This window comes from Phyllobates terribilis, unplaced genomic scaffold (assembly GCF_046119375.1).
Source record: "Phyllobates terribilis strain yellow unplaced genomic scaffold, ASM4611937v1 Scaffold_5__5_contigs__length_657084704, whole genome shotgun sequence".
NCBI classification, from domain to species: domain Eukaryota; kingdom Metazoa; phylum Chordata; class Amphibia; order Anura; family Dendrobatidae; genus Phyllobates; species Phyllobates terribilis.
In genome coordinates, this window is record NW_027362765.1 from 622039241 (window position 1) to 622055311 (window position 16071).

At 47.2% G+C, this 16071-nt stretch overlaps 1 protein-coding gene across 1 annotated transcript in view; it reads right to left on the bottom strand.

Moving 5' to 3' along the window:
• The window catches only part of LOC141273774 (pepsin A-like), a 97057-nt gene extending 87224 nt beyond the window's left edge, over positions 1-9833 (bottom strand). The window contains exon 1 of the mRNA XM_073686117.1: positions 9763-9833. Coding sequence (XP_073542218.1) covers positions 9763-9818 — 56 coding nt within the window. The 5' untranslated portion in view covers positions 9819-9833. The remainder of the gene's footprint in view (positions 1-9762) is intronic.
• Positions 9834-16071: the final 6238 nt, after the last annotated feature.

The following is a 16071-nucleotide window of genomic DNA, read 5'->3' on the forward strand; positions in this document are numbered from 1 at the left end:
GGTGCTGGAGTTGGTGCTCCTATCCATCTCCGGGTGTGATCTGGTGAGACTGATCCAAACCACACCCTGCCCCCCGGTTTTCCTCTCTTTCCGCCCCTGTTGAGGGTGGTCCCGGAGAAATCTGCTGACCATCACTCTCAGGGGCAGCCCCCCCACATTGATGGACATCTCTACAGCCGCACTCATGGCTGTTGGGGGTGGGCTCCGTCTTTGGCGCCATTCAGGGACCTGGCCCACGATGGGCGGTGGCTTCTTGTGGTCTTTTGGCGCGCACATGATGGCGTCCGTTCTGCTGAGGCGGGCGCCACATTCAATACAGTGAAACAGTCTCTTTTCAGGCACGCAATACCCGTTTGTGGCGGGTTGGTCACAATCCTGCCGACTACGCCAAAGCTGACTCGCCCCCTGGGCCGGGGGGTACCCGGAACCGGGCCTTCTAGTGTACGGTGCTGATGTGGGTAGTAGTGGCAACCCGGTCCCGTGGCTCAGGGCGGTTAGACCAATGTTGTGGCAGTCTATTTATAGATTTGAGAATGTCCGACTACGCCACCCGTGGATTGCGGTCAGAGATAACCGCCGCTGCGAGGCAGACCGCTGAGGCTGGTGTTGGTGTGCAGCACAGGGGTAGGATAACTCCCCACGGGAAGAGTGTAGCCTCAGGGCAGTGTAAGTGGATGCTGAGGGTGATGGTGCAGGCGCAGCAGAAATCACAGAGAGTCCAATGATGCAGTCCAGGGTCTTTTACTCACAGTTGTTATCCAAGTCACTTCTGTCAGCAAGGACTGCCCGAGCCATGCTGCGTCCACCAGGTGAGGAGCTCGGTCAACCCCCAGGCAATTCAGGAGTATGGCACAGGACCCCCTTCTGTCCTTTCTCTGGCCTCTCGTGCCCCACCAGTGTCCTGACTTCTGTCCGGCTACTGCGGACCGTGTCGGGTAAGCGTTGGCCTTCACTTCCCGCTATCCTATATGGTGCCTTCCTAACAGGTTTAGCGGGGGGTCGCACCAATAAATGGTCACAACCTCCGGTTCTTGGCTGAGGGTAGATTTGCCTCCACCAACTTAGGGATCCGGTACCTTTCCACAGCCTGACCCTTCCACCCGGTATAATGGGGTATGCAACAGTTGCTGGCCGTTCTGCACTCTTAGGGTCCCTTCTGCCTTCTTGTTTCTGGAGCCCTTCCACTCCTCTGTCTCTTCTCCTTCCTTCCTTCTCCTTCTCCTCTCTGGCCCCGGCCTTCTCTCTAGGCCTGCCTCGTGGAGCTGAGCTCAGCCTGAGCCGCTGCTCCCTGTCAGCTTTCTCTCCCTTCTGCTCTGACTGAACTACTCTCCGGCTTAAGATGGCTCCCACCTTTTATATGCTTCTCTGTGCCTGAGCAAAGGTGACCTGCACCCAATGAGGTCCTTCCTGTGCTCCAGAAACCGCCCCTTTCTGCTCCTACACCACTTGGTTCTCTCCCCCCTCCCCACTCCAGCCAGGGACATGGTCAGTTGTGCCCGCAGCTGGGAGCACCGTCGAGCTGTCCCCCGGAAATGGGGAGTGTGTTTGTGTGTGCAGCTAACTGAGCTCTGGTCCACACTCCATCCTTACCTGGGAGTGGAATATCACACCTCTGGTTGAGGTGCAATACCCCTGTAGCAACCGAGCCCTCGGGGTGCTACATGCACCCTTTATTGATTATACACTGCCTGTTGTCTTTTGTACACTCAGTTCTGATGAAGGTCTTTTGTAGACCGAAAACGTTCAACTAATCATTTGAATGCATAATAAAAACCTGAACTTTTCTTCACATTACTTCAAGTTCCAAGTTACTTTCTTAGTATTACGTGGGGCAGGATGCCCTACTTATGCACCAAGAACAATTAGCTGCATGAGTGCCGTCTATTACTTGATGTGACTTCTCCATTTATATTCGCACCTTACCCTCACTATGTCCCAAGAGGTTTTCTCATATGACGCTACGGAAACAGCAGAAATAATTTAGAAGACTACGGTGTTAGAACCTTGCTCTTAGGTTTTTTCCTTTGCTGGTCACATGACCTTGTTGGCCTATTTAATCCTGCTCCGCCCTTCTGGCTTTGCTGGACTTCATTGTATAACTACTTTCTAGCTAGCCTGTGCTCTGTATCTAACTCTGTTAGTTTGCTTGGTCTACGGACCTCTATGTTCTATATATTTTGTTTGTTCGTCTGTCTGCTACTATTTCTGTTAGGAGGTGTCCCATTTTCCTCCCAGTCCTTAGTACTTGTAGGGATTCCTTCCCCACATCTATAGGTCTCCGTACAGACTAGCTTAGGACTTTAGCAGGTCTGATCGCAGGATCAGGTTCCCTGTTACATCGTAGGGATTCAGCTGAGTTCTATCGTAGGGACAGATCTCCTCTCTTTCCTTAGCTCTGGTAGCAGAACATAACAGTAAGTCCAGACTGCAAATTCTCTAAGGAAAGATTTTTCTGTTCCATCATGGTGTCGGTTCAGGATTTGGCTCATCGCCTGCAGGGACTCTCTCTGGAGGTGGCCGAGCTCCGTCAGCACGTGAGTAACTGTCCTGGAGCACATTTCTTGGAGCCTAAGGTATGTTTGCCGGATTTATTTTTTGGTGAACACCGAGAATTTTTTTCATTTAAAAATGCTTGCTTATTGTATTTTCGTTTGAGACCCAAGTCCTCTGGGGATGAATCCCAGCGCATAGGGTTCATAATGTCACTTTTGCGCAAAGAGCCTCAGGAGTGGGCCTTTTCTTTGCAACCTAGTGATACATGCTTCAGATCAGTGGATAGTTTTTTTTCTGCTTTGGGACTATTATATGATGATCCTGACCGTGTCGCATCAGCTGAGACTGAGTTGAGACGTTTGAAACAGGGATCAGGTAATGTGGAAAAATATTGTACTCATTTCCGTCGTTGGTCTACTCAAACAGGGTGGATCGATTCTGCTCTGAAAAGTCTATTTCTTGCTGGGCTCAATGAAAGGGTTAAAGACCTGCTAATTGCTTATCCTACACCTGAAGATTTGCAACAGGCTATGCAATTAGCTATACGGGTGGATAGGAGACTGCGTGCAAGGGTTAATGAGAGCAAATCCTCTGCTATGTCAGTTTCTGGTTTTGAGAATGTGTGTACTAACAGTGGTGAACCGATGGAGATTGGATCGGTGGCACCTCGCTCTCAAGAAAAAGACCGTAGATTTTTTGAAGGCTTGTGTTTCTATTGCGGAAAATCTGGTCATTTGATTAAAGGCTGTGAGCTTCGTATGAAGAAAGAAAAAAAAATGGTCAGTCATGCCCGTATTGCCTGTTTAAATTCCAAGGGTGTATTTTTAGCTGCTTCCACGATTGCTCAGGAAAAATTAATGGAATTTCGGGTGTTTGTTGATTGCGGGTCTACTCTGAATGTAATTGATGGGGGATTCTTGGAAAGACTCAATTTAAAACCCGAACCTTTATCATCCCCCATTGCTGTGGTTTCTGTGGATGGTTCCCCTTTGAAGAATATTACTCTCAAGGTCTGTGAATTTCCTCTCACTATTAATGGTGTTCACCATGAGAAATTGGATTTGGTAGTTTTGAATAACTTGCCTTCTCCAGTAATATTGGGATTGCCCTGGTTAAAATTTCACAATCCTGTACTGGATTGGTCTACCAGTGAAATTAAATCCTGGAGCCATAAATGTTATGACAAGTGTTGTAACGGGCGTATTGCAGCTTTGGATAGGGGAGAATTGCCTGTTCCTATTCAGGATTTTTGGAGAGTTTTTTCTGAGAAGGAATCGCAGGTTTTGCCTCCCCATAGAGACTATGATTGTTCTATTGAATTTGTCCCTGGAGCGACTCTTCCTAAAAGTCGTTTATTTAACCTTACTATTCCTGAGAGGAAGGCTTTGGAGGAATACATACAGACAAGTTTGGCCGCCGGTCACATTAGGCCTTCTAAGTCTCCTGTGGCGGTTGGATTTTTTTTTGTAAAAAAAAAGGACGGCGGTTTACGTCCTTGTCTGGATTTTCGTGAGATTAACAAAATTACTGTACGCAATCCTTACCCACTGCCATTGATTCCTGATCTGTTTAACCAGTTAATGGGGGCCAAGTGGTTCTCTAAAATTGACCTTAAGGGGGCATACAATCTGTTGCGCATGAAGGAGGGTGACGAATGGAAGACTGCTTTTAACACTCCTGTGGGTCATTTTGAGAATCTGGTTATGCCTTTTGGTCTTACTAATGCTCCTGCATTTTTTCAGAATCTTATTAATGACATCCTTAGACCCTTGATCGGCAAAAATGTGGTTGTGTATTTGGATGACATTTTGATTTATTCGCCGGATCTGGAGTCTCATTGGCGGAGCGTACGTGAGGTATTACAGTTATTAATGGACAATTCGCTTTTTGCTAAGCTGGAGAAATGTGAGTTCGCTGTACAGAGAATTAGTTTTTGGGTTACATTATCTCCAGCGATGGTTTTGAGATGGACCCGGTCAAAGTTCAAGCTGTACAGGAATGGCCTAGGCCTATTGGTTTGAAATCGATACAGAGGTTTTTAGGTTTCGCCAATTATTACAGAAAATTCATAAAAAATTTTTCTAGTATTGTCAAACCTCTGACCGATCTCACCAGGAAAGGTGCTGATGCGGTTCAGTGGTCTTCTGAGGCCATTGAAGCTTTTGTGTATCTCAAGGAGAGGTTCACCTCTGCTCCCATCCTTATGCAGCCTGATGTGACTAAGCCGTTTTTGGTTGAGGTTGATGCTTCCTCTGTGGGGGTTGGCGCAGTATTGTCTCAGGATAACGGGGATGGATTACATCCCTGTGCCTTTTTTTCAAAAAAATTTTCGGAGACTGAACTGAATTACGATATTGGCAATCGGGAATTGCTGGCTATTAAACTCGCATTTGAACACTGGCGCCACTTCTTGGAAGGTGCGGAATTTCCCGTTCAGGTTCTTACGGATCATAAAAATCTAATATATCTTGATGCTGCCAAGCGCCTGAATGCCCGTCAGGCTAGGTGGGCACTGTTTTTCTCGCGGTTTAATTTCTCCGTTACTTACATCCCTGGTACTAAGAATGTTAAGGCGGATGCCTTGTCTCGCAGTTTTTCTCCCATAGTCGGTGCTGAGAAAGAGGAGAACATTTTACAAGAAGGTGTTGTGATAGCTGCTTTGGACTCCGTTTTGGAAGATGAGATTCTTAAAGCACAGGAGAATGCCCCATCTAACACTCCTCATGGGAGGTTGTTTGTGCCTGGGACCTTTAGGAGAGATTTGTTTGTTGAGTGTCACGAGTCTCGGTTGGCAGGTCATCCCGGAATCTCTGAGACCAAGAGACTGGTGGGTCGCAGTTTTTGGTGGCCTGGATGGCAGAAGGAAGTCATTAAGTGGGTGCGTCAATGTACTATATGTGCTAGATCTAAGTCCTCACATACTCCTGCTGCGGGGTTGCTTTGTCCTTTGGAGGTTCCCAGTGCTCCTTGGACACATTTGGCTATGGACTTTATAACTGACCTTCCCCCCTCTGAGGGTTTTACTGTTATCTGGGTGGTCGTGGACCATTTTAGCAAGATGTGTCACTTGGTTCCCTTTGTCAAACTGCCCTGCGCTAAAACTCTCGCTAAGGCCTTTGTCAAGGAAATTGTCAGACTTCATGGCGTTCCTACTGACATTGTTTCTGATAGGGGTCCTCAGTTCGTGGCTCGTTTTTGGCGTGCCTTTTGAGACAGGTTGGGAGTTCATTTGTCGTTCTCGTCCGGATATCATCCTGAATCTAATGGCCAGACAGAAAGGAAAAACCAGGATGTTGAGCAGTTCTTGCGTTGTTTTGTGGCAGACAATCAAGAGGGGTGGTCTGAGTTTCTGCCACTTGCTGAATTTTCTCTGAACAATCATACATCTTCTTCTGCTGGTTGTTCGCCTTTTTTTTGTTGTTCTGGGAGACATCCGTCGTTTGGGTCGTTCTCCAAGTTGGGATCTGCCGTGCCTGAGGAGGAGAATTTTTCCGGTGATTTGGAGAGAGTTTGGATGGATGTGCGTGGTAATCTTCAGGAGGCCAACAGAAAATCTAAAGACTACTTTGATAGGAAACGACAGGAGGTTTTGTTCGCTGTTGGTGACATGGTTTGGTTGTCCTCTAGGAATCTGCGGTTGAGGATTCCTTCTAAGAAATTGGGTCCCAAGTTTGTAGGGCCCTTTAGGGTGCTTCAGGTTGTCAACCAATCTGCTGTTAGGTTGGAGGTTCCTACCTCCTGGAGAATTAATCCGGTATTTCATGTCTCTCTGTTAAAAAAAGCTGTTGTGTCGGATGGTGACGCCTCTGCCTCTGTTCCTCCAGTGGTGGAGGACGGGGAATATGAAATTTCTCGCATCCTTAACTCTAGACGGTATAGAGGTAGTTTGCAGTATCTTGTGGCCTGGAAAGGTTTCGGACCCGAGGATAACTCTTGGGTGAGGTCAGATGATGTTTCCGCGTCCAGACTTATCAGAGCGTTTCACAGGAGATTTCCTGATAAGCCTGGTCCTAGGGGATCCGGCGGATCCTCTTAGAAGGGGGGGTACTGTTAGAACCTTGCTCTTAGGTTTTTTCCTTTGCTGGTCACATGACCTTGTTGGCCTATTTAATCCTGCTCCGCCCTTCTGGCTTTGCTGGACTTCATTGTATAACTACTTTCTAGCTAGCCTGTGCTCTGTATCTAACTCTGTTAGTTTGCTTGGTCTACGGACCTCTATGTTCTATATATTTTGTTTGTTCGTCTGTCTGCTACTATTTCTGTTAGGAGGTGTCCCATTTTCCTCCCAGTCCTTAGTACTTGTAGGGATTCCTTCCCCACATCTATAGGTCTCCGTACAGACTAGCTTAGGACTTTAGCAGGTCTGATCGCAGGATCAGGTTCCCTGTTACATCGTAGGGATTCAGCTGAGTTCTATCGTAGGGACAGATCTCCTCTCTTTCCTTAGCTCTGGTAGCAGAACATAACATACGGCATCAAGCGATTTTTACAAGTTCCAGCTCAGGAGCTAAGACATAGAGATCTGGAAAGGGAAACCAGGAAATCTGTAAATTTGGAACTACACTCTATAACGATCGCCGAATATCTACGTGTACAACAGTTACCAAGAGGATTAAGACTACCCCTCCATCCCACCTTCTTTAGAGAGGATAAAGAATATTGCACCCGCTTCGAACAGATCTTCAATCAAGAGACCTTACGAGGATATCATCAAAATTTGGAAAGGAGAAAGAGATCCAAGTTCCTCAGAGATGCGGAGGACTATATTCAAAACAAGGTCTACCACTGGCGGGATTCCCAGCGACCATACAGGTGACGCTTCTCCCAGGAATCCTCCAGTTCAAAGGGTAGCAGACAGGGCTCTTTTTTTCTACCACCTCTTCTCTTTTAGGGGACCAGAGAGGCCATCCTAAAGGAAGACGAGGCGGTGGGGGGGAGGCAATGCCTATGGGGAAACAAGAAACCAGATGATCACGCGTTCACAGGTAGGCAACACCTCCCCCACTCGTGGTTAACATCTTCTCCAAGAACCTAGATAGTAACCAACTGGCCCTTTAACAGAAAGGTTTGTCGTTTTGCCCCTCCTATACACACAACCCCTTGGAACTGAGTATGGACCTACAGAGGTTCTATCACAATCTACACCTGAAAGCAGACTTCTCACAACCACAGGCACCCCCAAGACCCACTACCACACCCAACACCTCACTATTAGACCTTGAAACCCTGGGATTACGTACCAAAATCACGTATATGCCTCCCAAAAACCACCATCCGGTAGAAATGTTTATCACATTGATAGAACGGGATATCAGTGGTCTCAACAGGGAAATTAGTAAGGGTGACCTACACTACACCCCCAATCTCACAGCAGGGGAAAGAGAAGCCATCTCCTCACTATCCAATGATAAATCACTGGTTATTAAGCCAGGAGATAAGGGCGGGGCGATAGTCATAATGGACCCCACAGACTATCTTTTTTGAAATCCATCGATGACAGGGCCGGCATCGGCTCTCACTAGTTTGTCCCTCTTCCACCTCTCACCGGGCACCTTATGGTATAGTATAAATGTGGTCACCTAAATCCCTCATTCTCCTAAGTATGGCCATCTGTACATCATTTCAGTATTTAATTTCTTTGTTTCACTCTTCTCCATCTTTTCCATCTCTTCTATTTTTGTCTTTACTTTTTGTTTTTGGTTTTTATTTTTTTTTTCATTTTGTATTCTGTGCCCCCCACTAACCATAAATAACCACTTTCCCCACCCAATAAAAATATAAATTAATCAGAACCTGTACTCTTTCCCCCAATTCATTACCAGTCACACTCCTGCATCCTCTGTATCTCCCGCTCTCCCAATTCATTATATTTACATGCCTCCCTCTGCCTCAATTCATCATGCCATGACCTCTTTCTACCAATCTATTCATTATCAACTGCTCTCCCCTACACTCAATGCATAATTTACTCTCTCCTACCCTCAATTTATCATTATTTGCTTCACCTCATCCCCTGTTCATTATCATTTGTTGTTCCCCACCCTTCACCCTCAATTCATCAACATTTACTGTCTATGATCGCCCAGTCTCAATACATCAGCATTTGCTCCCCTCACCTTCAAATCATCATTTGCTGTCCCCTGTCACCCACCATCAATTCACCATTTGCTCTCCCCACCCACCACCCTCAATTCATTATTTGCTGTCCCCCACCTTCAATTCTTCATTTTCTCTCCCCATCTCCAATTCATTATTTGCGCCTCCCCACCTCATTACGTCATCATTCACTGTCCTCCGTCCCACATCCTTAATTCATCATTATTTGCTCCCCCCACACTGATTTAATACATTTTATTTATTCATCTATTTATTTATTTATTTTTAGTCTATGTGCACACGATGCGTTTTTTATCCATTTCCACAGTGTTTTTTCCACCGCGGAAATGCATTTAAACCGTATGTTAATAGGTCTGCCATGTCTAGCAATTGTAATCCGCATGTGCTATGCACATGATGCGGAAATTTCTGCTCCGGATTACCATTGCGGTAAAATCCTAAAATCCGCAGCATTACCATTTCTATCGCGATTCCGCAGAGAATTTGCGGCCATTGACTTGCATTTAATCGCAGCAAACCCGCAAGTAGAATATTTATACATGCGGAATGGTTGCATTTCAATGAAAATCAATAGGCTCGAAATTGCACCGGAATCGCGCTGCGGGTAGTACCCGGGTCGGGAGAGGAGGCTGCTACTCCTGTCATCCGACCGCTGCTCTGGCTGATAATACTATTAATAAATTCACAGAAAACCACATTTTGGGATACTTAAGTAAATGATCAGATGATCTCCCATTATTTGTCCCAGTTGGAACCTATATACCTGGAAAAAGTGAACTCCATCATGAATACAATGCCTACAAGAACTACCGGAGTCATACACTTATAAAAACATAAACTTTATTAAATAATCATAAAATACATATTCCACAATTAATTTAAATAAATAGAGGTGCGATTAGAAGGACCCAACATATAGTCCCTGTAGGGTGAGCAGCATCCAAAAATACACAATAAGTCTCTTCTATATGGATATATTTCAGCGCATGCACCTATAGTTATCAACTCTCCATATGCAGCATTGCTCAGATAGATATCAACAGGTGTATTATGCTGTTTGTACAGCCATAAATATAGTTAACCCCAGCGCTAGCCATAGGATAAATGTGCCATACAACAATTCTATAAACACACTAAATTATAATGACTTACCCATCAAAAATAGTGCTGCTCACACCTGGGAGACACCTTGAACGTGCGTTTCGCATTAGCTTTATCAACAAGGAGGTACTAACCCTGTTACGCTGTGCCGCTTTTTATAGTGGAGCCATCCATAATTACTAGTCTGTATTGCGCATGCGCATCGCCCTGTGGCCGCAGAAGCAAAAGTCCACTTCCGGCATTCACGCTGTGCGCACGTCATAGGGAAATCCCTCGTTGACGTCACTAACATGCGCACTAGCTACATTGAAGCCGTCAATGGATTCCCCTTAGCGAGATCATGAGGCGCATGCGTCAACTAGTCACCAGTTCCCAATGTAATCTACGTTTTAAGAGGGAGAGGAGATAACATCACCGGAGTTCTAGTTATGCATAGTTACATTCCAGGTAAGATATTCCGCCCCATATAGATAGTATTAAATAGATGGTCACAAAAATGTTATTTAGATATAAAGGAACTATAACGCCCACTTAAAAAAAAAACACCGCCTAATTAGTCAGGACTTATGTCCTGAAGAAAACCCCTAAGGGACAAAAGTATAATGTAAATATAAGTCAAAATGACCCATAGATAATAGAAAACAATCAAGTGATAAAAACAATTAAGCCTTCATAAAAAAAATCCATTCATGAAGGCGGATGAGTGAAAATAACAAAAACAAAACCCAACTCCAACCCCCCAAAAATTATATATATATTATGTATGTATATAGTATATGTGCATCCCATACTAAAAAGACCTACAAAACCCAATAAAGGTGATTTCAAACGATATTTAAAATTGAAACAAACTTCTAATAAATAATTATATCCTATTTATCATTATAGGTATCAACTGTCCCCCATCCCACATTCCTCTTCATTCATCATTATTTGCTCCCCTCCCACCGATTTAATACATTTTATATATTTATTTATTTTTAGGCTATGTGCACACAATGCGGTTTTTCCGCAGCAGAAACACATTTAAACCGCATGTTGGTAGGTTTGTCATGTATAGCAATGGTAATCCGCATGTGCTACACACATGATGTGGAAATTTCTGCTCTGGATTACCATTGCGGTGATAACAGCGAGAACAGCGTGGATTGGAGGACCAGCAGTCAGGTCTTACCAGCCCACGTGCCCGCGGTAGTAAAAAAAAAAAAGAATAAAAAGTAAAAATAAAAAATAAACCTTCATATTCACCTGTCCAGCGGCCCCCAGAGTCCTCCTGGTCCCCAGCGGTGATGCTGTCTCCCCGGCGGCCAGCGGTACACTGCAGGGCGTGAGCCCGCGCCCTGCAGTGTACCGAGCTGCCAGGACCTTCAGTGACGTCACTAATCAGCTGATTGCTGATGTCACAGCTGTAGAAGTGACCCAGATCGTTGTGGGACACTCGTTGGCGGTACGTGGACTGCTTTGTTGACGGCGGACAGGTGAGAGATATGTTTGTTTGTTTTTTTACGTTTTTTTAAGGCGATCGAGGGCTTCGCGGAGGCGTGTAATAAAAAAAATTGTAGAACCGTGTGTGTGTTTTATTTCATTAAAAAGCTTTATTCTGGCGGTGTCTTATCTTATGGATGCGCCATCTCTGGGACTGCTGAGCGGTGATATTATTAGCCGCGGAGGGGACTAGTATCTAAGGCCCCTTCTATGGCTATTAATATCAGCCCGCAGCTGTCTAGTTTAACCTTTGCTGGTTAGATTTTATAGGGGGATCCCATGTCAATTTTTTTCTGACGTCCCTCTGTAATCTAGCCAGTAAAGGCTAAACGAACAGCTGTGGGCTGATATTAATAGCCATGGAAAATTTTTGGCTAATGGCCCCTTCCGCGGCTACTAATATCAGTCCTCAGCGGTCGGCTTTCCTTCTGCTGGTTATAAAAATGATGCAGGAGCCGACACCATTTTTTTAATTTTAGGCTCTGTGCCCACGATCCGGACATAGCAGCGCTTTGGACGCAAATTTTTTCTGCATCCAAAATGTTGCATTCTATTGAATGCAGGTAAATCCACATGTGTTCACTGAACCATGCGGATTTACCGCATTCAGTACTTTCTACTGGTCTAATTTCTGTTGTGAAGACTAGCGACTTCGCAAGAGAATTTGACATGCTGCGGTCCTGAAAGACGCGCCGCATGTCAGTGTCCATGGGTGATCCGCAGCCTCTGATGCACGCATAGTGGATATTGGATTTCTAGAGATCCCATCCACTATGCTGTAACATCTGGATGCCTTGAGTTTGATGCTGTATAAACACACAGCGTCAAACCTGCAGCGGCTCCTGACCGTGGTCACGTACCCAAACTCACCCGCAGCATGCCAATTTCCTTAACGGACACACTAGTCTCTGCTGCAGATTTTGACCGATTGAAGTGTCATTATATGCGGTGGATTCACATGTACTGACAACAAACGTGGGGCATTAGAACACCGCGTTTTGGACGCAACATAAATACATTGTGTCCAAAGCACTGCTGCGTGCTGATCGGTGGGATGTAGTGGCTAACGAACTAGCTGTGAAATGTTAATTATGGCCAGGGAAAATGTTTGCCTAATGGCACCTTCCCAGGCTAAAATTAACAACTCACAGCAGTCGCATCAATTACATGAATAGAAATGCTAATGAAGATTGGGTGAATGGGACTATCTGACACCCAGCTCTTTTGTTTGGTTATGTCAAGGTGTCAATCAGACCTTTTTATGACCAAACCCAATGAAAGTAAAGTAAAGAGTTAAACCAACACACAGACACGGTGTAAACACTTTATTTGAATTACAGCAGACACATTCTTTAATCATTTAAATGAACCAATATACTCACCCCAGTTCTATGGTAATCCAAGGGTTTAAGCAATGTCCCACCAAATAACTTTATTTAGCTCCAAAAAGCATTCATTTATGTACAAAAACGCTTAAAAAAATGCATGTAAAAACGCGTCAAAAATGCATGCGTTTTTTCTGCCAGGGGGAAGCAAAAATGCTCAGGAAATTTCTGTTTCAAATCCTGAACGTGTGCACATACCCTAAAAAAGGTTTTTCACGCTTACCTCTCATGATCTCCTGCAGGCGCAGCTGCACTTCTGATGTCCTGAAGAGTGGCGGGTGTACATGCCAGCATGTAAGAGATAACGTCATTGTGAACATGCCGTCACCAGACGTCACAGAAAAGGTGGAGGTAGCTGGAGCTGCTCATCCGTTCAGTGTTGATGGCCGTGGAGCTCCGGGAAAGGTCCCTGCAGCGAGATATGTGCCGCCAATAGCGGCGCGTCAGTGCACCCTACTTTTTATACCTTGGGGCCCAGTGAGAAGAAGCTAAAGAGGGGGGAGCAAAACTGGGTCTGGGCCACCCCTCTTTACTTCTGCTCATCGGGCCCCATACGGCATTAAGAGCAGTAATGCCCTGATGACACCTGCGACATTAGTGTAGCCGCTACATGTAGTATAAAAATGACAATCGCTATATTAGTGTACCCATTACATGTCATATACAAGTGACACCTGCTACATTAGTTTACTCGTTACATGTAGTATACAAATGAAACTGCTAAATCAGTGTAACCACTACGTGAAGTATACAAATGACACCCGCTACATGTCGTATACAAATGACACCCGCTACATGTCGTATACAAATGACACCCGCTACATTAGTGTATACATTACATGTCATATACAAATGACACCTGCTACATTTTCATATTCACTACATGTAGTATACAAATAACACCAGCTAAATTAATTAGTGTATTCACTACATGTAGTATACAAATAACACCAGCTAAATTAGTGTATTCACTACATGTAGTATACAAATAACACCAGCTAAATTAGTGTATTCACTACATGTAGTATACAAATAACACCAGCTAAATTAGTGTATTCACTACATATAGTATACAAATAACACCAGCTAAATTAGTGTATTCACTACATATAGTATACAAATAACACCAGCTAAATTCGTGTATTCACTACATGTGTAGCACCCTGAGGATTCGGCTGCTACAGGGGTATTGCACCTCAACCCAGTGGTGTGATATTCCACTCCCGGGTAAGGATGGAGTGTGGAACTGAGCTCGGTAGGCTGCATGCACTACACACATCCCATTTCCGAGGAGCAGACCGACGGTACTCCCACTTAGAAATGTGCAGGTACGACCGAGTCTGTTCCTGGCTGGAGTGGGAGGGGGGTGGTACATCCCAAGTAGTGTAGGGGCAGATAGGGGGAGCAGCCTGGGTAAAGATAGGAGCTCATTGGGTGCTGGTCACCTGAGCTCACACATAGAGGGTGTATATAAGGTGGGCACCAACTAAGATCAGGGTCAGATGCAGAGAACAAGTCAGCCAGCAGAGGAGAAGAAAGACCCAGAGTGAGAGAGGAGAAGAGAGAGAGAGACCCAGAGGGGGAAACAGCAGAAAAGGACTCCAAGATCCCAACTTAAATCCCCGGGTGAAGAGTCGGCACAGGGTACCGGATCCCAAGCTGGTGGGGGCAGAAAACACACCCTAGCCAGAGACCGGAGATCGTGGGCAGCGTTTGCCACGGTCACCCATCACATCCACCCCGAAGGCACACCACATGAAGGGTCAGGGAACCCAAGGCCAAGGGTGTCCCAACAGAAGGCCCGAGGGAGCTGGACCTAGGTGGATCACTGGTGGGGACGGCCAGAGAACGGGACAGAAGGAGAGCTCAGGGCCACGCTCCGGACTTGTTTGGGGGTTGGCTGGATCCAGGACCTGGTGGACGCAGCACGGCTCGGGTGGTCACTCGAAGCTGGAGTGACCAGTACAACATCTGCAGTAAGTAAACACCCTTAACTGCACAACCCGACTCTGTCTTCATTGCCGGCTGCACTGCACCACCACAACCCCCATCCTCTGCACCTGTCCCCCCTGAGGCTATACCCCTCCCGTTGGGGGTTATCCCACCAAGCTGCGCACCCACCATCAGCCTCAGCGGACCCTGCTGCAGCGGCGGCCACAGTGACCGCATCACAACGGGTGGCGTAGTCGACACAAAAGAACTCTTAATAACATCTGTAGGACTGCCAGATAACACTGAGTTTGACGCCCTGGGCACGGGCCGGGTCACAGCCGCTCGGAGACTACAACCCCCCCATCTGATCCGGTGCCGGGTATTCCCCTCAAAAAGGAATATGTCCCAGGGGGTGCGTCAACTTTGGCGTAGTCGGCAGGATTACGTGCCCGCAACACCCGGGTACTGCGTGCCTGAAGAAAAGTGCAAGTTTACCTCAGAAAGAAGTCTCCCGCTGGTTCCGGAGGGTCCACGCCATCGGACCCCATCACAGGTCGTTTCCCGCCGATTGTCCGCCATTTCCAGCTTGTTCCCGCCATCTGCGGAGTTTCCCGCCACTGGGCGACGCTTCCCGCCAAATCCGCAGATTTCCCGCCTTGGAAGAGCAGCGGACGCCATTATGGGCGTGCCAAAGGAGGGCAGGAGGCCGCCTCCCATCGTGGGCCAGGACAGAAAATGGCGCCAAAAGTGGAAACCGCCCCCACCAACAGAGACTGTGATGCTGGAGGTGTCTGTCAGCGTGAAAGAACTGCCCCTGGAGCTGACAGTCACCGAGTTGCCCCGGGACCGCCCTCTAAGTGGGAGGAGACGAAAGAAAAGAACGAAAATGGGTGCCGCCTGGAGCAGTCTGGAGCGAGCGCACCTGGAGGCAAGAAGTCTAACGAGGAGTAGCGGAGGAGCTTACCCGGATATGGAGAGAAAGCAGAACAGCACCGGCCCGTTGGCCAGGAGTCTGCTAGAGACCGAGGAAGGAGAGCAGAGCAGCACCGGCCCGCTGGCCAGGAGCCTGCTGGAAGAAGAGCAGAGCAGCACGACCCGTTGGTCAGGAGCCTGCTAGACACCACGACCCCACTAGGCCTAGTGGAGGTCCTAGCACAGCTCCCCCGAGACCGGGAGTGTGCACAGACCGCCCTGGAGGGCCTCGCACGGAGGATGGCCCGGGTACAGCGCGAGATATTGGCGGAATGGAGCCGGGAGATGGCCCAGCAAGCTGAGACCAGTCAACGGAGCACGCTACCCTGGAAGAGGAAGCAGACCGCCTCTGAGGATGGCGCGGGAGGACCAAAGGCTGAAGACGGCGCCGAGAAGGGAGCCGAACGCATGGAGGCAGGTAAAGGGGACGCCTATACCCCAAGCCGGGAAACCGCCCACCTGCCCCAGCTCCCCGTCGCAGAGCCCGAAAGTCCCCCTGCTGTGCCCGTAGCCGCCATGTCACCGCTATGGACTAGGCCCCGACCGGAAGCCGCCGCAGCGACCCCTGTGACGTCACGCGCCTCGA